Source organism: Melospiza georgiana, chromosome 3, assembly GCF_028018845.1.
Source record: "Melospiza georgiana isolate bMelGeo1 chromosome 3, bMelGeo1.pri, whole genome shotgun sequence".
Lineage (NCBI taxonomy): Eukaryota > Metazoa > Chordata > Aves > Passeriformes > Passerellidae > Melospiza > Melospiza georgiana.
This window is the reverse complement of record NC_080432.1, coordinates 16,132,118-16,154,130: the sequence shown is the minus strand read 5'-3', so window position 1 is coordinate 16,154,130 and position 22,013 is coordinate 16,132,118. Positions and strand designations below refer to the sequence as shown.

General features: G+C 44.7%; 1 protein-coding gene across 1 annotated transcript in view; it reads right to left on the bottom strand.

The window, feature by feature from the left end:
* RALGAPA2 (Ral GTPase activating protein catalytic subunit alpha 2) overlaps positions 1 to 22,013 on the bottom strand; it is a 94,136-nt gene that overhangs the window by 58,019 nt on the left and 14,104 nt on the right. The window contains exons 6-24 of the mRNA XM_058019506.1: positions 21,730 to 21,904; positions 20,302 to 20,417; positions 18,963 to 19,101; positions 18,334 to 18,533; positions 16,036 to 16,272; positions 15,153 to 15,326; positions 14,195 to 14,332; positions 13,458 to 13,606; positions 13,167 to 13,278; positions 12,284 to 12,521; positions 11,605 to 11,769; positions 10,309 to 10,449; positions 8,910 to 9,047; positions 8,320 to 8,402; positions 7,407 to 7,497; positions 7,113 to 7,292; positions 4,903 to 5,096; positions 4,339 to 4,437; positions 3,948 to 4,103 (exon numbers count right to left, since the gene is read on the bottom strand). Coding sequence (XP_057875489.1) covers positions 3,948 to 4,103; positions 4,339 to 4,437; positions 4,903 to 5,096; positions 7,113 to 7,292; positions 7,407 to 7,497; positions 8,320 to 8,402; positions 8,910 to 9,047; positions 10,309 to 10,449; positions 11,605 to 11,769; positions 12,284 to 12,521; positions 13,167 to 13,278; positions 13,458 to 13,606; positions 14,195 to 14,332; positions 15,153 to 15,326; positions 16,036 to 16,272; positions 18,334 to 18,533; positions 18,963 to 19,101; positions 20,302 to 20,417; positions 21,730 to 21,904 — 2,925 coding nt within the window. The remainder of the gene's footprint in view (positions 1 to 3,947; positions 4,104 to 4,338; positions 4,438 to 4,902; positions 5,097 to 7,112; positions 7,293 to 7,406; positions 7,498 to 8,319; positions 8,403 to 8,909; positions 9,048 to 10,308; positions 10,450 to 11,604; positions 11,770 to 12,283; positions 12,522 to 13,166; positions 13,279 to 13,457; positions 13,607 to 14,194; positions 14,333 to 15,152; positions 15,327 to 16,035; positions 16,273 to 18,333; positions 18,534 to 18,962; positions 19,102 to 20,301; positions 20,418 to 21,729; positions 21,905 to 22,013) is intronic.

Below are 22,013 nucleotides of genomic sequence, written 5' to 3'. Positions count from 1 at the left end.
AAAATCATGGCATCCATTGGAAAGAAGTCTCGAGAAGCTAAAATAGGGGAATCTAAGCCTTAATAGACTGCATTAAGGTTATTTCATTTTAAATGGCAGTTTAAAGAATCTAAACAGCATGATGGTTTCTGTTCAACATCATCAGGCAGAAACCCAGGCAAGGAGCACCCGTTCCACAGGGGACAAAAGCAAAGCTACTCACTACTTACTGCACCTTTACACAGCTGCTGCTGCTCCTGGCTGCTGAGTGACACCTGGGCAGATGCAGGCACTCAGTTTGTAGTGATTGGGAGTACCAACGGGTACAGCTGTGCAGGACAGGTGAGCAGCACTGACAGCAATGAGCCATGGAGTGCCCAGGTGCACTGACCAACCACCAAAGGGAGCAGAGGGCACACAGTTGTAATGCACGTAAGATGAAGGGTATGAAAGGTTCTACTGAAGAATAAGAAAGTGCTGATGCTTGCAGTCTTGTCTGCTCTCAGTTGTACCTCCATCATGAGGCAGAAAGATATAAAAGCCCACAAATGCTGGGTGTTTGTTTTTTTTTTTAAATGTCAGACCAATGTTAATACAAACAGGTAATTAATGCCTTCTCTGGTAGCAGCTCTGCTGAGAAATGCTTCCTATTACAAATTAGCCATTTTCCACAGAGAGCTCCAGTGGGTGTTTCTACAGAAGCTTGGAGCTGCTGCAGCAGCCTCCTTTCCCTCATCACCTACAGTGCCTTTGGAACAAATAAAGAGGCTTTGGGACAACTTTGGGACAATGGGCACTGGTATCTCAGCACCTCTACTGACAGAGCTTCTCACCCACAGCATCCTTGCACTGCTAAAAAGAACTGAACTAAAACAAAGCTGCTGAGTGCCCTGGCTGCAGCCAGGCTGTGCTCCACAGGCAGGCCTGCTGCTTGTGCTGACATTTAATCACCCAGGACATCTGCCAGCTTGGCTGGACTGCGGCGATTTTCCTCTTATTCCATATTTAAAGTTTGTTCTGCTCTCCATATCACTGAACTGAAAAAGCCACCAGCAGAGTCTCCCCCTTTGGCCATCCACTGTCCTTTCCACACAGAACCTCTGAAGTCTCTACCTTTGATTATGTTCTCCAAAAACATAAGTGTCCTACTCCAGAGGTCCTCTGGCAAGTAAGCATGACTATAATTCAAATTTATTTGTTAAACTCCCAAAGTCAGGAATACAAGTGATCCCCTTGCTCACTTTGCAGGTAACCTCTGAGTGCCAGGTGACACCCCAGCGTTGGTGACAGGTGGCACCAGGCACAGTAACTGATGCTCACCATGGTAATAGGGTGAGACTGGCTAAAAAATGACACTGAGCAGCAGAGGGTTGAAACCTGAAAAAGGATTGACAACCTCCCTCTTTTTACAGTGTGCCTACAAGGTAAGAACCTCACCTGCACTTTCTCTCTACGAGCAGAAATTTAGACAGAAATAAGAAACGGCAACACAAAAGTCCACAGAATTCTCAGGAGACAATCACCAGCAACCTCAAAGGATTATTTAAGTGCCAAAAAGACCTCAGCTGAAGAATCCCAATTATGCCAACAGTTGATTTTCTGAGAAGAGTTGGTAGCTTTTTGGGATTGTGTTCTGGTCCTTTTGTTACTCAGCAAAAAGGAGGAAGTTGTGGAGCAAGGAGATGCTTATTGACTTTTTCAGGTGAATGAAGCAAAAAGTAATGTTACAGTGAGCAGCCAGCAACAGTAATATAACAGCAATAATAAAATACATTTCTATTCCTGGTTCAGGTATTTGCAAAACTTGTGCATTGCAGCGTCAAATTTTGGGCTGATTAACAAAGCTGCATTTGTTACCCAAACCAAAGGACACACCCAGTTGCAGTTGCTCCAACAGGAGTTTTCTGACCATCAGGCTCACCTGGCAGCAGAAGGCAGCTATGCCCACCCAAACTGCAGCAGGCTATCCCACAGCATCCCTACCAACCACTCCCCAGGAACATTTCCTGATTTTCAACCCCCTAACCATAGGTAAAGTACCTTCCCTAGCCCCCAGTGTGGTAGTGAACATCCCAGTTCTCTTTCCTTCATGCCGGAGGCCAGGGAGGGAAGGCTGTGAGCCTAAATGAATGTCATTCATAAAAAACCAGGAAAAAAGCCCAGACTGGGCCAGCAGCAGAGCAGTGCCACAGGCTGGAGCAGTTCAGGAGGGAGGCACCCCGCAGATGGTCACTTGGCCCTTGACCCCTCCTGTGCTCCCTGACTGGGCTCGCTCCCTGCAGCCAGCTTCTCCCACCTGGAGAGGTGATGCAATTCTTGCACAGAGTTGTTCACTTCTCCAGGGATGTTTGTTGTTAGACACTTCCACATGGACAAATTAGCTGCAGCTCATTACCCTGCTGTCTCCTCTGCTGAGCTAATTGCTACATCCCGGGCTCGGAGAGCCAAGGGAGCCTCCTATAAAATACACCCTCCTCACACTGCTCTTTTATGCACCCCCCAAGAGCAGGCTGCAAAGCTGGGCTGCACTTGCTGGAATAATTCTGTACTCATCTACAGCATATTCAAAATTGGATTATTTTGTTTTTCTAGCAGCACCAAAAGCTACACAACATAACAGCAATTTCCTGGTTTTGCATCCTTAAGTGAGTGAGGAGCAAGAAGAGAAATACAGTTCAAAAAAACACTTGTCATGCAAACCAAAATATTGAAAACCATTCAGGTTGAAGAGGTTCCTGACTGTAATACTTTTAATTATGTAACTACCCAAAAAAGCTCTTCTGAAGTAGCCAAGGTGATTGCCTGGAGCTGGGCTGTTTTTCTGTGGCTTTCCCACATAAATGCTAGAAGTTGCACGAGTGATCTATACAGAAGGAAAACTCCTCCATGAGACACCTCCTACCATTCCTTCTGTGAACACTCCTTACTAGGGAGAAATTTATGCCTTTGCTTAGCAGACAAACCCACTCTGTGTTAAAAAGGCCACACGAAGTTTACTTTATTTCTGAAATCCTGGAAAGCATGCTAGGATCCCTGTTCCAGTGATCCCACACTCTCTCTGATAAAGAGGCTCCCACTCTTCGAGCATCCAATCGTCCTGGAAACACAGGAGCAGGAATAAGGATCCTGCTTCCCATCAACACCTTGCTCCAAGGCACTGCCAGTTACCACCTCATCCAGTTCCACAGCTAAGGAAAGCAGGCGGGAAGGACACACACACAGCAGCCAACCTGTGGTCAAGTGTGCCACCAAGAGGCAAATGCAGCCACCAGAGTGGGGAGCAAGAACAAAGAGCAGCAGCAGCCTGCAAAACAGCCAGGGAAACCATGGAAGGATTGCAGTGTGGGGCTGCAAAATATCCAGGGAAACCATGGAGGGATGGGCAGTGCGGGGGATACAAAATACCTGGGGAACCCTGCAGTGATGGGCAGCTGCAGAAGGACTTGTAGGATTTTCCAGGAGAAAACCCCTGTCTCTATTCTTATCTATTTAAAAGGAGTGTTTTCCAAATGTTCTAACTTTTCAGGAGGGAAACCAGGGGGCAAGAATCTTGTAACAATTCCTTCTTTCCCTCTATCATCTCAGAAACAATCAAACCTGTCTGGTTTCCTAAAGGCACAACCAGTAACTCCCAGAATTTCCTGAGCGGTCCCTGTGCCCTTTGTTGCTAACCCCAGCAGAGCTGCAAGACCTATTCCTACAGCTATAAAAACATGCAAGTGCTCTTAGATAGTCTTTATTTTGTCCAAAGAATATTTCTTAAGAGTTTCCATGAGCACTGAGCTGCTTCTGTGAGACAACCATCATTTAACGGCCCAACTAAGTCTGTCCCTCACCTCGCACCGAACGCTTTATTCCTGAGGACAGGGAGACCCGGAACAACTGCTGTGCCCACAGCAGCAGATTTTGGAGCATCTCCTGCTGCCCTGGCATGGCTCAGGCAGTGGCACAGGAAGCAGAGCTCATACCTGGTCCTGGCTGGTGAGCCCCAGGCGCATGACGAAGTAGAAGTGCACCAGGAAGTCCGAGTTGGGCAGCAGGTCCTGGCGCCGGCTCATCATGGCGCAGAGCAGCCGGAACGCCTGCAGCTTGCCCTCCTTGTACTCGCTGGGCAGCATGGCTGCCTGCAACAACAACACACCCTGCATCACTCCCTGCCTGCCCCACCAGCCAGCCCATGCCATGTGTGCCCAGCAGCCCTCCCACAAAGCACTAGCTCAACTCCAAAGAGCCTTTGGAGGCCACGCGCTGTCTTGGCCAGCAGCGATGGTGGAAGTTAAAAATAAGGCAACTAAAGGCACACCCAACCCAGCTCTGATATAGAAGAAAATACTCCTGTGGGAGAACTTCAGAACTGACCTTGAACAGCCATGATGCAAATATCCTGAGAGGAGGGATCAGGACGGGAGGAGAGGGAGTTGACTGATTGTCAACGCTGATAGCGAGGTTGTCCCGGATCTGATGGGTTTTAAACAACAGCATTAATAAAACCAGTATCTCTTCTAACACTCTTTTTTTTCTTTGCATTATTACATTTTACTTTTACTTTATATACATTCAGGTACTACACCTGGGGCTATACAGAGCTCCCACTTCAGCCAAAGCCACCAGGAAAGCTTGGTCTATGCTGCTGCTGCTCCCTGGCCAAAGCAAACATTGCCAGTTTGAGTCACACTGTGGGCCTTTACACAAATACCAATGTCTTTACTTCTTTTTTCTTTGCTACGGTTTCCTCACCCCATTTAAATTCTCTTGTCATTGGACAGGATTCTCTGCTGGAAACCAAACAAGACAAAGCTTCCTTTACAGCAGAGCCCTCCCATGCCATGTTTATGCTCCAGGTGCTAACACTAAATCCCATTTAATAATCATTTCCACAACAAAAGAAACATGTAATTATCATTAGCTGTAAGTACCACATACCTTTGCAAGTTTAAACCACAGCTCATAAAGGTAGCCAAAAACTTTTGCATGGATTTTAGGTGACTGTATGTTGTTCACATCTCCAAGAATTCCCAGGATTCTCCTCCACAGCACAGCAGCAGAATCAGGATGCCAACCAATAAGGCTTCCACCAGCAATTATACTGCAATCATCAGCCAGGAACTCACTGCTGTCTGTAAATTTAAAGTGTGCCATTTCCACAAGTTAGAAATGCAGCCTAAGCATGAACTTAGTCAACAAAATCTGGTCTTTACTCCTCCTAACCATCTTCCATCTCACAAGAATTCTCTCCCCCAAATCTCTCTTTTATTGCTGGAGCTGCTTTTGAGTCAAAGAAAAACATGACAGCCAAAGGGGCTCACAGGTGACAGCACCACAGGGCACAGCACTGCCACTCCACACTGTCGCCACCCCAGAGGGCTTTACAGCAGGGAGGCAAATTCAGCTAAATGCAATATTCAGGTACCTGAGGGATGTATTCAATCAATAACTCACTCTTACAGGTAATATTTTTATATTTATAAAAGCCCTTTCTTTGTTTTTTGGTTTCTTTTTAAGATCACACAGTGTAGCAAGACCTGGCAATGTAACTGGACAAAGGAATAAAAAACCACAGCTGAAGAGTCTTGAGTAATGTACTCAGGCATCCCCACTGATGCAGAGCAGCTCCTGAGAGAGCAGAGCCTGGAGAAGGCTGTCAGGGATTTGTAATGGGATTTATGCTCTTAAACAGTACAAATCCACACTGAAGTGCACATTTTAATGACAAGAGCTGGTAGCTGCTCTCCTGTCACAGGCAGCAGCACAGCCATGCTGCTCCTGGCATACCTGCAGCAAGCAAGGCATGGAAGGAAGTTGCAGGAAACCTCTACACAGGCAGAAGGAAATAACTCATGTCCTCTGAGGACTCAAGGAAGGTTAGTGAAATAAAAGGCGTTTTAGATACTTTTATGTTTGAATATATTTAAAAAACAACTTTGGGGATTTTTCCTCCCTTTTGTTTTGTAGCATTACAAAGTCCCAAAGTGCTAAACCACATGTTATTTATTCAGCACATTAGAATGCCCTCCTACAGATCTGTGCTGAGGGAAGTGGCATCTCTGCTGCCCAGTGGCAGTGTCAGTGCTGTTCTGCCTTGCTCTATCAGGTTTCCACAGCAGAGCAAGCTGTGACTTGGCTGAGGCAGGAATGCAGTCGAGGGCACTTTGGCTCCGCTGGGCAATGACACATCTGTTACCCACTTCTCCTTTCACTCCACATTACCTGCCAGGTTGCTACATGTGGGTCTTCGTCTATGTACCCCCAAAGGAGCAATTCTTGCACCACATTAACAAACAATGAATTTATCATACACGATCGTTCTTACCATGGGCAGTATTACCTTTTTGTAAAGCAGCAGTCCCAGTTGGACTAGGTGTGTGCTGGTTCATTAAAGCACAGATATTTCAAAGGAAAAGTCAGCATAAAAAAGTACCCTTGAAATTGTGTATCCATCAGGAAGGCAGCCTGTAAGACATCCCTACATTACTGCACTAAGCTCCTGACCTAATATCTGACTCACACTACCAGATGAAGGGTACCTTTACAAATGGCAAAGAATGAACCATTTCTTTCCTATCAGTCAGAAAATACAGTGAGACATTTCCTCAGACCACGCTGCTATGAAATAAAACCTGTTCACTTGAAACATCTATTAGTGTGCTAATGGGCAGGCCCATGGGTGCCCAGCTACCACTGTAAGAAGCCCAGTTATCTTCAGCTAGGTGGGTGGTGACTTTCTGGATCATCATTTACTGGCAAATCAATGGATGATCCAAATCCCTTCCACTCTGAGTGAGTATGATGAAGGGTCCCTGGTGCCCTGTGCCACATAAGCCAAGAGAGGGGCACAACTCCTCTTGAGAGGACACAGTCTCAAGCTACATCAGGACAGGTATAGGTTGGATATTAGGAAGAAATTTTTCACTGAAAGAATAACAAAGTACTGGAATGCTCTTCCCAGGGAGGTGGTAGAATCACCCTCTCTGAATGTGTTTAAAAAAAGACTGGACACGGCACTTGGTGCTACAGTCTAGTTGAAGTGTTAGGGCATAGGTTGGACTCCATGACCTTAAAGGTCTCTTCCAACCTCATTACTCTGTGATTCTATGGGGCACAGTGTGAGCTCCCACCCTGTGGGCCCGTGGTACCTGTGAGGTTGGCGGGCTCCTGCGAGGGGCTGAGCTGGAGCCAGCGCGGTGCCGCAGGATCCCCGCCCGCTCCCGCGGCCGGCCCCGCCTCGGGCTCATCCTCGGCCGCCTGCCAGGCCACCAGGGCGATGTCCACGTCAGCTCCACAGCCCAGGGACGTGTCACTGCTCACGCTCTCACCTGCAAACAGCACGGTGCTGCTCACACCTGCAGCAGCAGAGCACCCCACAGAAGGTGGCTGCACCAAAATCACAGCAGATTTCAGGTGCTGCCCTTGGCAAAAGGGGCACTCACTTTTCTCCCTCTCTCTGTAATACCCGTGAGATTGCTGCAAGTCTGCTTTCAGATCCAACTCAGCTGTACTGCTGCTCCTCTGCATTAGCACCTGCAGGGAAAGAATCCATCTCAGCTTATACGGCTCTGAGCACTACACCACACTCCAGCAAACTTCACGCCCACACAGTCATTAGAAATTAGCCACAACCCGGTCAAGACATCCTCATGAATATTCAGAGTACCCAAGTGCTTGTCAGTGTCCTTAGGAAAACATCAGGCTTTCCATTTCATTCCTTATCCTCCCTTTCACAACCTCAGTTTTCACACCAACAAGCAAGATTTTTTACCTATGTTTTTCAAACACATCTAAATTTGTTAAGGTATAAAAAAAATCTTTCAGCCTTCATATTTCACAGAGATGATCAAGCTAAGTCATTTAGTGTTTCAACTGTTCAGTCAAAAGTTGCCATTAAAAATGTATGAAGTTTGCCTGTGCCGATGTCAACTCACACTAACATCTGCCATGCACGGCTGGTGATAGGAGCTGTGCTGAACAGAAGCATTTTCATCAGTGCTTTAAACCATCAAACATTTATTCCAGTGTACTGTAGCTCTGTAATAGCCATGAATTATTTATCTTTTAACAGTTACAAACTTCTTGTTGATATTTCAAAAAAAGACCAAAGCCTTGTGTAAGACTAGAGCAGAGATGCAACTGCAGAAGCAGCTGATGAGATCAGGAGGCACAAACTGATCACAGCCAGCAGGACAATAAGCTGCTACAGGGCTCACTTCCAGATGCCACACCAGAAATGGGATTAATCACTTTTCACACTTTCACCTCCTAGAGTTTCTGAATGCTAAAAGGCTTCTAATTAGAAAGAAAATACTGCTAGGATCTTCACAGACATTTCTTTTGGATTTGCCTTACTTGCTCAGCTTCGTGCTCCTTTACATATCCCTTATTTTCCTGAACTGATTTGGAGTCTGAAGTTGAATTTCCAGCCTTTTTACCTAGAAGTTTCAGAAAGGAAACAAGAACTATAAACATTTGCAGGACCAAAACACAAGAGATCTCATGCAAATTTCAGCTATGTTTACACATATTTATAGTTAAGGGCCATACAACACTTAAATGGGATACAAGAAGCTTTGAAAAATCCTTCAGAAGCGTAACATACTTACAAGAGAGGAAGCGAACTCCAACTGCAGCTTGAATACACAAAATTCAGATGCAAGTCAGGTGAAAAGTCAAAGAGTTACATACAAAGTGCACACACATTCCAGGTTTCATTTTCCCTGCTTTACAAAAGGTCACATCCTGCATTGACAGTCTCTAACTTCTTTAAAAAAGTTCTTTCAACAACTTGCCAACTATGCAGCAACTAAGAAAATGAGCTAAAAACATATTTTAGAGGAGAGTTGGAAACCAAATTAATTTAGAGCAGCATTTGTGAGGCTGAACTAGTCTCAAATCTTTTCCTTGAAAAACACAGTATTGCTGCACTTTATTAGCATTACCTTGGAAAAAATCAGATGGAATCTGATCTGCAATATCTGAAGTGCTGCTGCTTCGAGTTAGCTGCTGCTCTTGGTCTGCAAATAGGCCCGCAGCTTCTGTCCCTTCTGAATTTTCCAGCTGCTGAGATTCTTCAACTTCTGTTGATTTAATAACAACACAAAATATTTGCAGGAGCTCATATGTGCATCTGTGAACTCCTCACCTAAGCTCTATGAAAAAGCAACTCTTGCAAATATTTAAAAATTCCCAAAATAAAATTTACAAGTTATAACTTAAGTTCTGTAAAATATCCTTAGAAAAACTGTAAAGTTTAGAGATGCATGATCAGCATAAAAGGTCTAGAAAAGGAGAGAACTGATTTTGGGAGTTAACAAAGAGGAGCAGGTCCCATGAACAAAACTGGGTTTTCAGTGCTGGAGACCCCAACTGGGCCCTGTTCACTCTCAAGACAGAAAGAGCAGAGGCAACAGAACTCCCTTAAAAACAGTGTGGGGAGAGGCTGGCTGTGCTCCCTGAGTGCCTCCAGAAAGAGAGGAAGGGAGGAGGAATAAAGAAAGGCAAAAACTTAAAGTAAAAAAAGCTCTGAGGTACAAATAACTTGGGATTAGCTTGTGAGGACAAATCCAACCAGGCAACTTTTGGTTTGGCTGTAACTGCAAATGAGAAACAAAAGGAGGAGACAGAGGCATGCAAATGCCCAAGAGAAAATAAACTGACATGCTGGGGAAGGAGGAACAGGAACTCTTGAGATTGCAGAGCAACACAGCACTTTTAGAAATTAATTTATCTTAGCATTTGGGAAAAAGAAACCCAAAAAAAACCTAGTATCACTCCAGTGTTTCCATCCTGCAGTGTGCAACTTTTAATATTGCTTTACTACTTAATAAACAGGTATTTCAGAAAGTTATCTCAGGAGGCACATGCACAAAAACAAACATTTCTGGTATTGACTGACTTCAGCAGACTTTCAATGTCTTACAGAAAGCAATAAAATAAAACACTCAATGCAATTGACCAACTGGAACAATTTTAGTGTTTCCCCCAAAATAACTTGAGATGAAAACACAGCAAAGATGTTTCACTGAGCAGGAATCCCCAGAGGGCCCCAAAGCACCATGTACAGAATTCTCTCTTGCTACTGCAGGTAATGAGTCTGGGCAGGACTCAGGAGTCACAAATCCCTCCCAGGAAGCAAAACATGGGAATTTTTACTTTAGTTACTAGGCAGCATAGATCTAATTGCAATTGATGGCAGTCTTTAATATCAACATGAACAAAAATTGCTTTGCTTGCAGTGCTGCAAACATTCTGAGAAGAACCAACCGGACAGAAAGGGAACAGACAGAGTTTAAAAATATAAAGAACATTGATATCAAAGATGACTTTAAAGTACAGTACCTGACAGTCTGTGAGAGCAAGAAGTGTAAGAGATACCAGGGAAGAGAGAGCTCACAGTGTGAAGCAGAAGAGGTACACTTTTAGTGGCTGGCAAAGCCTCATAAAGATGGACACAGTTGCTGATAGACTGGCTTCGCTTAGCTTACAGGAAAAAATAGAGCAATAATTATATCAGGAATACAGTGAAATATTGCAGTTCTGAGTGTCACAACACAACAAAAACCTAAGTTTTGGGATAAAGCTTTTCAACAGCAAGCCCAGGGGCTTCTCCCCTGAGATGTAAGTTAATATTGTACTACACTCTCCCACACTGAAAGGGTAATAATCAGGATTTCTGACCCACAGCAAGTGTGGAAGTGCCTTTTATTTGAACACACACAAACAAGAAATGTTGTGGATCAACATATCCAGGTTCTCCCTACTGCTCTGGCAAGATGTCAAAGGGGAAAATGCTGCAGTGGGAGAGAGAACCCTTCACTGGAGTACAAACAGGGACTCACTGAGTTTAGAAATAAAACTCAGACTGAACTGACTTTACTGCCAAAGCACTCTGTGATCCAGGCTGGAGGCCCTGGCTCAGCCATGGAGCCACAAACCACCCCGAGTGCTCTCCCTCCTTCCAGCCCTCCTGGTAAGGAACTGGGGAGGGAGCTGCGCAGCCCAGCAGCTCCTGCTCAAAGCAGGGGGCTTCCACAGGAGTCTGCCCCAGCAAACCAGCACATGGAAACACGCTGACATCACATAAACAAAGGCCAGGTTCAGGCTGCTGAAATGCTTGAACAGACTGAGATCTGTTCCATGTCTGGGGTCTCAGTCATTACCCCAACATTCCCCAGTCTCCCTCCTGCTTTCCTCTTTGCAGAAGTAAACATGAGAGGAAAACTTCATCATGCCAAGAAAAAGAGAGCACATAAATAATACTATCCTTTGATAGCTGCTTTATTATATATCTGGTTTACCTTGTGCTCCCAGAAAACAGTTGTATCAGTATCTGCTATCTGCCTGTCAGTAATAAATGCTCTTAGGAACTGATAAAAATAGCCATGTACCTCTAGAAAAACCCCTAAAGCAAACAGGTTTAACTCACACTTCAATGTCCTGTAACTAAAAGCTTACACAGAGAATTTCCCAAGATACTTTGTGATTCACACTGGCCAAGACATCACGGACGTGGAACCTCTCTGCTGGGGCAGTAAATTATTGAGCTGCTTTTGGCAGCAGCCACCCCTCAGAGGGAGATGTAAAACTGAGTGTGCCTGAGTGCCTGGGTACCAAAGCATCCAGCTGAGGTCTAACCTGTGGCTCTCTGACGGACAATGTTTCTTGCTTTCTCCACTCCCGGGGCCCCAGAGGTTGTGGCACTTCTGAATCTCATTGGCTCCACAACTTCAGGGTGACTTTTCCAGCTTAAGGAAAAAGATCTTCCTACTACAGCTGTCTTCTGAGGCTCTAAAACACCACCTTAGGACAAAGAACACAGAATTTTCGGGCACTGGATGCTTCAGTATGTATTTCTGCTGAAGTGTGAATGGACTCAGACATGACAAATATTAATACTTTACAGAACACAGGTTAACTTTCACTATTAATCAAAACCAACTGGCAGTTCAAACTATGTGCATTGATCTCAAGGTGGCATGCAAATGCAGCTAAAATACTGTCAATTAGAAGCTTTACTAAAAATACACAGAAAGGAATTTTTACAGAGTTGCCAGTGCCAGCCAACAGCACAGGAAACCACATTTAATCTCTGCCATCCAAAAAACCTTGACTGTAGGTGCAGACCCCATCCTGCCCCCAACTACCTCTCCTCCCCCATGAAAGATGACAACACACAAATCCCAAGTGCTTCACAATTAATTAAACAGGTTCTTACACCAGATTAGGTAGCATTTATCATTAAATTAATTTTTAAGGTTAAGCTTCAATTTTTAATCGGTTTGATACAAAAAAGCACCGAAGCACAAAGACGAACCTTTGCCTCTCTGCTTTTTTTCCTTCTGCTCACTGAGCTTGTCCAGGGGCAGGTTTGTCATCTCCACACCATACACAGTCCTGGCCAGCACGGCTGTCAGGGAGTCCATGATGTTGGCCCACTCGTTGATGAGCTCCTCCCAGTCCGTCAGGGAGGACAAGACACTGAGCAGCTCATCCCACAGCTCCCGGGAGATGTAAACGCTCAGGTTGGCTCTGATCCAAGCCACAATGAGGGTCTGAGGGGAGAGACACCAGTGGCACCTGGGGCAGGGCTGACAAGATGAGTTCAGCACACCAAGCCCATCCCACAACTCCAACCTGCACATCAGCAAGGGCTCTTGGTGCTGCACATCAGTTGTGCCTCACCATTTTCCCTCAAAAAAACACTCCCAGAAATAATGGGGAAAGTTACTGATGAAGGAAATTTAAAAAAAAAAAATCAGGCTAAATGTTGTCTGGCAAACTGAAATAAGACACTCTGTAATAACAGCAGAATGAATGACTGTCCTACACCCACAGAATGACTGAGCCCTGGGGCAGCACTACACACCCAGATACACTATCCAGGCTGGAAGTATAGTAGGAAGCATAAATGTCTCTTTCACTCAGCGTGACTCAGTTTTGACTTGCCAGCTGGACGTTTGGGAAAACAGTTATTTGATTCTTACACTTTAGAGACACTCACTGAAAATATCCCATCTGTGCTACCACAGTTTGTAACAGAACAAACCCAACTCTCCCTCCATCAGTAACAGTTTACAAAATAATTACTAGCAAAACACGAGAAACCCCTCCTTCACTCTAATACAAGCAGGTTTCATAGTACTCAACTAAAACTGGGCAGTTGTGACAGAGCAAACCAAGCAGCCCCACTCACTCACTCGGAACAGCAGCCCTGCCATGCTCTGAGCAAACATGTCCTTTGTCTGGTTCTCCTTTGGCTTCTGCATCACAGCTTCTGTTATTCTGAGGAGAATCTGCAGCATCTGTTCCCTGATTCCAAAACAAAATATTGTGTTCCATTAGTTGTACCTGTTCATTAATTCTGCGGCAAAGCCTTACTTACTGAGAATGCAATCACACTTCAGACTTCACAGATCATTCGTAAAATAGCTTGTTTGGTTGTGGGCTGTAACAACTTTTTCTCTTAAATGACAGTGTGTTAACCTTACCATGTCTTTCTGTTCATGGACAGCTCCATTATCATGCGCCTGAAGATGCTGAGAACAGCTTTGCAGGCATCCACCTGTTCCTTCAGCAGCAAAGGGACCTCAGTGCATGGCTCCAGCAGGAAAACGTTCGCTGAGTTTGTCAGGAATACCTGGCATTGACAGCCCATTTGCACAGTGTCAGGAATGAAAACAGGCAAGACTTACAACAAAACACCTGTGCTCCTTTAGTTAAACCTTCCCCTTTCCTTAGAGGAAGTTTAATGTTTTACCCATCACTTCATTTTTCTGTTATTCCAACAAGGAGCCCGGTGGCTCCCATCACACACCCACCAAGGCTCAGTATATGATTTGTGGGTGTCTCCTCTGCTTGGGCAGGCAATAGGACATTCCTCCAGCAATTCCTTTCCTGCCATCATATGCTTAAACAGCCACCAGTATTTTCAATAAATCAAGTTCAGAAATAGTAAATGCATGGTTCTGATTAATTCCTAGTACTCCCAAGAGGAAAAAAATTACCCTTCTATGTTAAAATACAGATTTCTGGCCTTAAGACACAGTCATGTGGTTTAATATACATGCCTTAGAGTGATACATGAAGTCCAAATTGTCTCTTACAGAACCAATCAAGCCCTGGTAGCTCTTTTCCTCCATCCCTGAGAGTCTAATGGAACTAGCAGTGCAAGTTCTGTGGCCAGGCAGCTCACAGCCCCTCTGTGTCCCACTCCCACCCAGCTCACCTGCAGTGCAGCCTGAGCTCCAGCCTTCACGTCCCTGTCCTCATCCTCCAGCACGCAGCCCCTGCTGACGGCGCTGGTGAAGGAGTAGGTCCTGCCCCAGCTGGAGGAGCGCTTGTGCCCGCAGGGCTCTGAGGAGAGCTGCCAAACACAGCCTGGTCAGGGGCAGGGCACAAAGGAACACCACAACTCAAACAAAACCATCCCTGAGGTCAGCAGCAAAAGCAGGGGAACTGGCATGGCATGCACTCATTTCCACAGGGAATTCCTGGCTATTATTTCTTCATTTCCACATGTGGAATTTGAAGGCTCATAAAAGTTTTAGAAGGTATGTTACTTAAAATATTTTTCACCATTTTTCATGGTCACTGATTGTCGTAATACGCAGATTTAAGTGTGGCAAAACTTTAAATTCTCTACAAAACGAAGTAAAAACCCTGTAATTCTCACTGTTTTATAAATCAAACTTCTTACTCAGTACTAGAAAACTTCCCTTTAAACAGTGTCAAAGAACTTTTACTGATGGTTCAAAACAGGATATTAAAAGATGATGCACAGGAACTTTATCTACAGGTAAATTTTCTAGATTAAGGCATCCAGTTACAATATACAGAAATTAATACATATTGTCAAGTTTGTCACCACCAAAATGAAAAAGCTCTCCATGCCTTAGGCCACCAGACAGTAAATTTTAGCACTGCAAAACCCATCAGTGTTTCTTCCATTAAGTTCCTGCTGTCATACTTACAAATGCAGGGAATAACCACAAATGATGTTTCTCAAACCAGCAATTGTCTCTGCACTCTAAGTGCTACTCAGTAAGTATTTCAACTGTGAGTCCTTAACTGAAAGCATTTTTTAACTTCTATTTTCCCCCACACTTTAAAATGTTACTCCTCTACGCAGTGAGGTGAAAAGCCCCATATTGCAGCAGACAAAGTAAGGAACAGGGATACCATACATGTTTACCGTCTGTTTGCACTGAGGAGTCTTCCAAGGGAGCAACAGCATCCTGGCTGTCCTCCTTCTTGTCTGGCTCCTCCATGAACACAGGTTTCTCCTGCAGTATCCACTTCTGGTACACTTTCACCACCTTCCGTGTTGCGGAGATATCAGAAGGCGGCAACAAAAAAGCCTGAAAAGGAAAGTTCACAGATTTCACTCCACACAGGACACAGATGTGGTGCATACAGGCGCACACACCACCACCCACACTGCCATTTAAAGCAGCAAGCTTCAGTTCCCTCAAAAAGTCCATAATCTGGCTGTTAAACTAGACCTAGGAAAGAGCCCAACCTCAAAGGCTGCTGTTGTGCCAGTGTGGTATTTGCTGGTGAGTAAGGAATTGATTAATCTGACTCCATGTTCTTAGAAAGCTAATTTATAATTATATTATATGATATTATATTATATATTATAGAATGTTGTACTAAAACTATACTAAAGAATAGAGAAAGGATACAGACAGAAGACTGCAAAGAATGATAAAGAAAACTCCTGACTGCTTCCAGAGTCCTGACACAGCTGGACTGTGACTGGTCATGAAGTTAAAACAATTCACATGAAACCAATCAAACAATGACCAGTTGGTAAACAATCTCCAGACCGTATTGCAAAGCAGCAAAACACAGGAGAAGCAATCAGATAATTATTGTTTTCATTTCTCTCTGAGAAATGAAAGAAAGAATCCCAGGAGAAGAATACTGGGCAAAAAGGATTTTTCAGAAAACTTGACAGTGACAGACCAGCAAGTTTTGTGATGGACCAAGTTTGCCCAGCACCAGCCCCCAGGGTGTGTCTCACACAGAAACAAGAAGCAGGGCAGCGAGCGGCCGCGGGCAGACCTGGCGGAACACCTCGTTGACGAAGTTGACGTATCCGCGCGTGGAGAGCAGGATGCCCTGCACCATCTCGTAGACGCCGCGGTGCTGCTCCTCCACGCTGCACAGGCTGCAGCTGCTGAGCCTCCTGTCCGACAGGCTGCTGCTGCTGCTGCCGGAGTGGCCGCGCTCCTGCTCGCCCGCCGGCACCGCCGCGCCTGCCTCCAGCTCCGTGCTCTTCTCCTGGCCCGCGGCGACCGTCTGCAGGCACAGCACAGCATCACAGAATTGGAAAAGGCCTCTAAGATCATCGAGTCCAAGCTACGCCCTAACACCTCAACTAGACTATAGCACCAAGTGCCATGGCCAGTGTTTTTTTAAACACATCCAGAGATGGTGATTCTACCACCTCCCTGGGAAGAGCATTCCAGTACTTGGTTATTCTTTCGGTGAAAAATTTTTTTCCTAATATCCAACGTATAACTTCCCTGACATAGCTTGAGACTGTGTCCTCTTGTATCAGAGACCAACCCGCAGCTGTCTACAAGCTTCCTTCAGGAAGCTGTAGAGAGCAATAAGGTCACCTCTAAGCCTCCTCTTCTCCAAGCTAACCAGCCCCAGCTCCCTCAAATGTTCCTTACAGGGCTTGTGTTCCAAGCCCCCCACCAGCCTTATTGCTCTCCTCTGGATGAGCTCAAGCATCTCACCATCCTTCCCAAACTGAGGGGCCCAGAGCTGGACACAGCACTTGAGGGGTGGCCTCACCAGCACCGAGTACAGGGGTAGAATGATCTCCCTGCTCCTGCTGGCCACACAATTCCTAATGCAGGCCAGGATGCCACTGGCCTTCTTGGCCACCAGGGCACACTGCTGGCTCATATTCAACCGGCTGTCAACCAGCACCCCCAGGTCTCTTTCTGCCTGAACACTGTCCAGCCACACTGTACTCAGCTTGTAACACTGGAGGGGATTTTTGGGGCCAAAATGTGATTTTTGTCACCCCCTGCAGCAGCACCCACCACACTCTGGGATCCTCACGGAGAGCTCAGGATAGCCTGTCTGGCACAACACTCAAGAACAGATATCAGTCTGCCACTCCATCCAAGAAGGAATTTGGTTTTTGCAAACTGAACACTTCCTGACGGCACACAACAATTGAATTGTCCATGCCACACTAAGAGTGTAAAGGAAGGCACAGTGGAGAGGAATCCCCAAGTCCCCTTACCTTGGGGAAAAGACGGATTATAGCACTACACATTATAAAGCCCAACACCTTTCTGCCAGGTTTTGCTCTGGCACTGCCTGCGTCTTGCAGCCTCTCAAACTATAGGAATTTGCTCTCTGTTGATGGAGTGACAAAACTATCTTTTATCTTCTCAAAAAGGAAAGGAGCTCAGAAGTTTCTCTCTTCAATTAAGTGAAAAAGATACTTCATAAGACTTTGGAGACTTCACTTCAAACTTAAGGACAGCTAATTGGACAGAAGCTAAAAAGTCCTGCTTGGGCAATTTACTAGAAAAAGAAGAAAACAAAGAAATTAATCACTTTTGTGAGGTGTTTTACCAAGAGCAAGAACCTCTTGCAATTGGCTCAGTTTTTCTCTGTTTGTTATTTTGCTTTTTATTAAACCTTTTTGTTTCCAACACTACAACAGAAGCCATCCTGCTGATTTTATGCCTCCAAAGGTAGCTGAACTATCCTGGGTGAGTAAAAGACCTCCAAGAGCTTATGAAACCTGCTCAAGAAGGCTAGTATTACTTCAAACTGTGTTGCTTCTCTGCTGAGCCCACAGCTGAGACTCACCTATGGTTCAAGACCAAATGTAAGCTGAGACTGATTCTAAATTCTTGACAGGAAGCTGGAGAGTCTCTCAAAAGCATCAATTTATAAAATTCATTGTGAGGCATCTAATGCCAGAGGAGTCTTAACCATGAGTTTATAAATGAAATATTTCTCTAATATCTCACTGTAAACAGCTGCTATAACTGAGAGGAAAACAAAGCAGCCTTTGATGTCACTGGGAAATGGTCCATGGAACCACCAAGTATGACAGTTTACAGAGCAAATTCCAAAAGTCTAAATATAATACTGCTGAAGCTGGTAATGAAACAAGTTATGAGGGTAAAAAAAACCTTCTAGTGAATTACCAAAGGGTTTTGCTTGGAGATTCCCTCCTCCATCAAAGGAAAAGAAAATCAAATAAACAGCTACATTATTAATTCACTACGGGGTAGCATTTCTTTGTGCTTCAGCTGTCAGTGCAGTGAGATCACCTGTAAGGTTAGCACACATGCAAGAGGAGAGGTCAAATTTAAAGCCCACCTGAATAATTTTAGGGAGCATTTCTCCTCCATTTTTTGTATTCTGAACAGCAGTTAAATACTTCTTTTCAAGGAAGAAGGTAACGAGCCACTTGATAAAAACCACTCGAGCTGCCATGTAGGGGATTTTGGTGCAGTAGACACTCTCATTGTTCCGTGTTGCAGTGACATACACAGGCCTTGGCCTGATATCAGGGATGTCTGAGGGGGGAACAAAAAGGAAGAGAGAAACAAAGTGGAATCTTAGTAATTGCTTCCTAACTCTAGCTAAATATACTGAACGTATCACCAAAAAAGTAACAGATGCAATGACTGACTGCTTTTATTTTATTAATGCTTGTATTCTATCCAAACTTTATCTCTCCTCAAGAGAACATAACAGCACAGCTCCTTCCTGAGGTTATCACTCGTATCACTCAAAACAAAGGAAAGCAAACGAGAAGGACTGCAAAAAGAAGGGCAAAAGCTGAAACAAAGAACCAGCCCTGCTACAATGTAAGTTAGTTTTACACAAAACCAGGGAGAAAAAGCTCCTCATCCCACAGAGCTTTAGCGATACACCAGCTGAGAGCAGAGATGCTGCTGAGAGCAGTAACTTTTTCTTCTTCAAAGGCAAAACCCACTACTTACCCAGCACAGGCTTGTAGAGGTTGGTTAGCTTTGTAAAAGATGGGAACAAGTGAGGAAGATAGTATTTTCTGAACAAAGTAAAGAGAAACTTAAACCCAGTGTCTTGGTTCTCCTTGTTCTTCCACTCCAAGCTGGCAGCCTTTGTCAGAGAGTTAAACAAACAAAAAACTTTAAGTTAATGTGTTATACTGACAATTGTTTCCCCCAGAACACAAAAAAACCCAAGCAACTACACTTTAGCAAGAAAAGAAAAAGCAGCACAGCTCCAAAACTACCTTTACAAACTGTAGTAAGAACAGAAAGTAGGAACAGAGCATCCCCCCAAAGCCAGCAAGCTCACTGGAAGCCAGTGGATTTGAGCTGTTCTAACCAGAGAAGAGCAACTGTCCTGTTTTGCTCCCAATAAATTTGCATCTTACATTTTGACAAAGTCGCTTTGAGCTCTGCTTTTATCATTAATATTTTCTTTGTCAGAATAAACACAAATAAACGAACACTAGAACCACTATGCAATGGGATTTGTAGAGTAAGCAGGTTTGTTTAGACCCCACACAGGTAACAAGAGTACAAAAAGAAGAGTGACATTTTTGTCTTTAACTGAAGTGTTGCGAGACTCTGATATGTAAAACAAAGGGTGCTGTGGAGGAAGCTGATAATTTCATACAGCCACTTTTTAAAATAAAGCATTTATTCAAGATGACAAAACCCTTTCCAAATATTATTTTGGTCTTGCCTTTTCATACTAAAAAGTGTATCTCAAAGTATTTAATTATAATTTATCTTTTTTTAATAACAAGGCTCTTTAATGTTCATTGTCTGCACAGCTTCCACTTTATTTCAAAATGTTGCTTAATTTGTACTTTTAAAATATATACATTATCTTAATTTATTTCCTGTACAGATTCATCTGATCTACTTCTAATTAAATTTTATGTACATGTTACTTGCATCCTTTTAAAAACATCACAGAAGCCATCTCTCTTTATCTCTTCCTCCAGTGGTCCTTTACATTCCTTTTCATCTAGGTATGTGTCCAAAGAGAACAAACTGAATCTTTACCCCACATCAATTTTCTAAATGCAACCACGAGCACATAAAACAGCCAATTATTCTGCAAGTTTGGATAACATTCATTAACTCTTATCACAGAAGTGTGACAAACTGCTTATTTTCACCAAAAATGGCACGAGGAAATACCTTTGGGATGATTTTCCACTTAAGAGTAAAAAATGTGCTGGGGAAGGGCAAACCCAGCTCTGCACAGATGTAGTGTAGGCTTAATTTCTACCACAAATACATCCTCCAAATATGAACTGTTTCAAACATCCATCCTCCTCACCTGAATTACCATATATTTTAGCAGGAGCTGGAGAAAATAGCAGGTCTGGTCTTCTGCAATTTTCTCTCCAGAGACAGCTGGCAAAAGCGGCGTTATTTCTTCTGGAAATATCTTGGCTAAAATCAAATATTTTAAGCATAGAACACATTAAAACACTGAAATAAAAGCTATTTTCTGTAAAAGATTGACTTGAAAATACCCATTAGGGCACTACCAAGCTGCTCAAGTCCAGCAGCTGATTGGATGTCCAAAGTGCTGGCACATCCCAGTGAGGATGACACCAAATTCCTGGCGGCTTGGAAGGGCTGACACCAGCAATTTTCTCTGTGAAAAATTGTTGTGGTGAGCCAACAAGGAGGAAACCTCCACACCTGCTTGAGGGGCAGTAAAATGCTCCTGCTGCTGCTGCATCTGAATTAAAACCACTCAAGAGCCAAAGAGCAAACCCTCAGAGGGACAGGAGTGGGCAGCTCTAGAGCTACACCAGCCCAGCAGCCAGACACACTCCGCGGCCAGGTCAGAGTTCTAGGGACAGCTGGCAGCACCCATTGTCCCTTCCTCCAGGAGAGGCACACCAGGAGAAGGCTCATGGGCAGCACCCATTGTCCCTTACTCCAGGAGGGGGACCTGGACGCCCCCCTGGAGGATTTGGAGGTCCTAGGTCGCAGACATCTTTTAATGAAAAATCCTTTCCTTAGGATTTTTCCTCCTGAGAAGCTGAGAAGCCTCAGGAACAAAACGTAAACAATGATTATCTGCTGCTGTGGAATGCAACAGGTGGATCTGTGATTGGCCCATGTTGGATGTTTGTAATTAATGGCCAATCACAGCCCAGCTGGCTCAGACAGAGAGTCTGAGACGAAGCCTTTGTTACCATTCCTTTCTATTCTTAGCTTAGCTAGCCTTCGGATGAAACCTTTTCTTCTATTCTTTTTAGCATAGTTTTCATGTAATATATATCATAAAATAATAAATCAAGCCTTCTGAAACATGGAGTCAGATCTACATCTCTTCCCTCATCCAAGAACCCCTGTGAACACCACCACAGTCCTAGGAGGATTTCACCCTATCATTGAAATTTCACCCGACTGGCGGGAGGAATGATGAGGAGAACTCCATTGCTATCAGAAGGCCAATTAATTACTTTATGATACTATTGTTCTATACTATATTACACTACATCTAAGCTGAAACTGAAGAACTCAAGTGAACAAAACCTCCTGACTGCTGACCAACAGTCTGGACACGCCAAGGAAACAAAACACCATCGCTTTGGGTGAACAACCTCCATATTGCATTCCACTTCGGCACAACACAGGAGCAGCGGATAAGAATTGTTTGGATCACTCTTTTCTCTGCTTCTCTCACTGTTTCAGGGAATGAGTCCCAGAGGAGAAGGGGTCGAATCTCCCCTCAGAGCAGGCTCACCGTCGGGCGCGGCCGGGGGGCTGACCAGGCTCTCCAGCGTGCAGGGCCCGCGCGAGGACGGCAGCGGGGGGAAGCCGGGCACCAGGCAGGCGAACATCAGGATCTGCTCCTCGCCACAGTTGGTCTGCAGGGCTTGCAGCCACAGCAGGAACAGGCGGATTCCTTCACACCTGAGCTGCAAGGGGGCCAAAAAGGGCAGTGACACAGGTCTGTAAGCGCAGTAATACGGGTAAATAGTTCGCAGCAGGCAGGGCGAGAGCTTCATCCCTGCTAGGTGCTGCAAA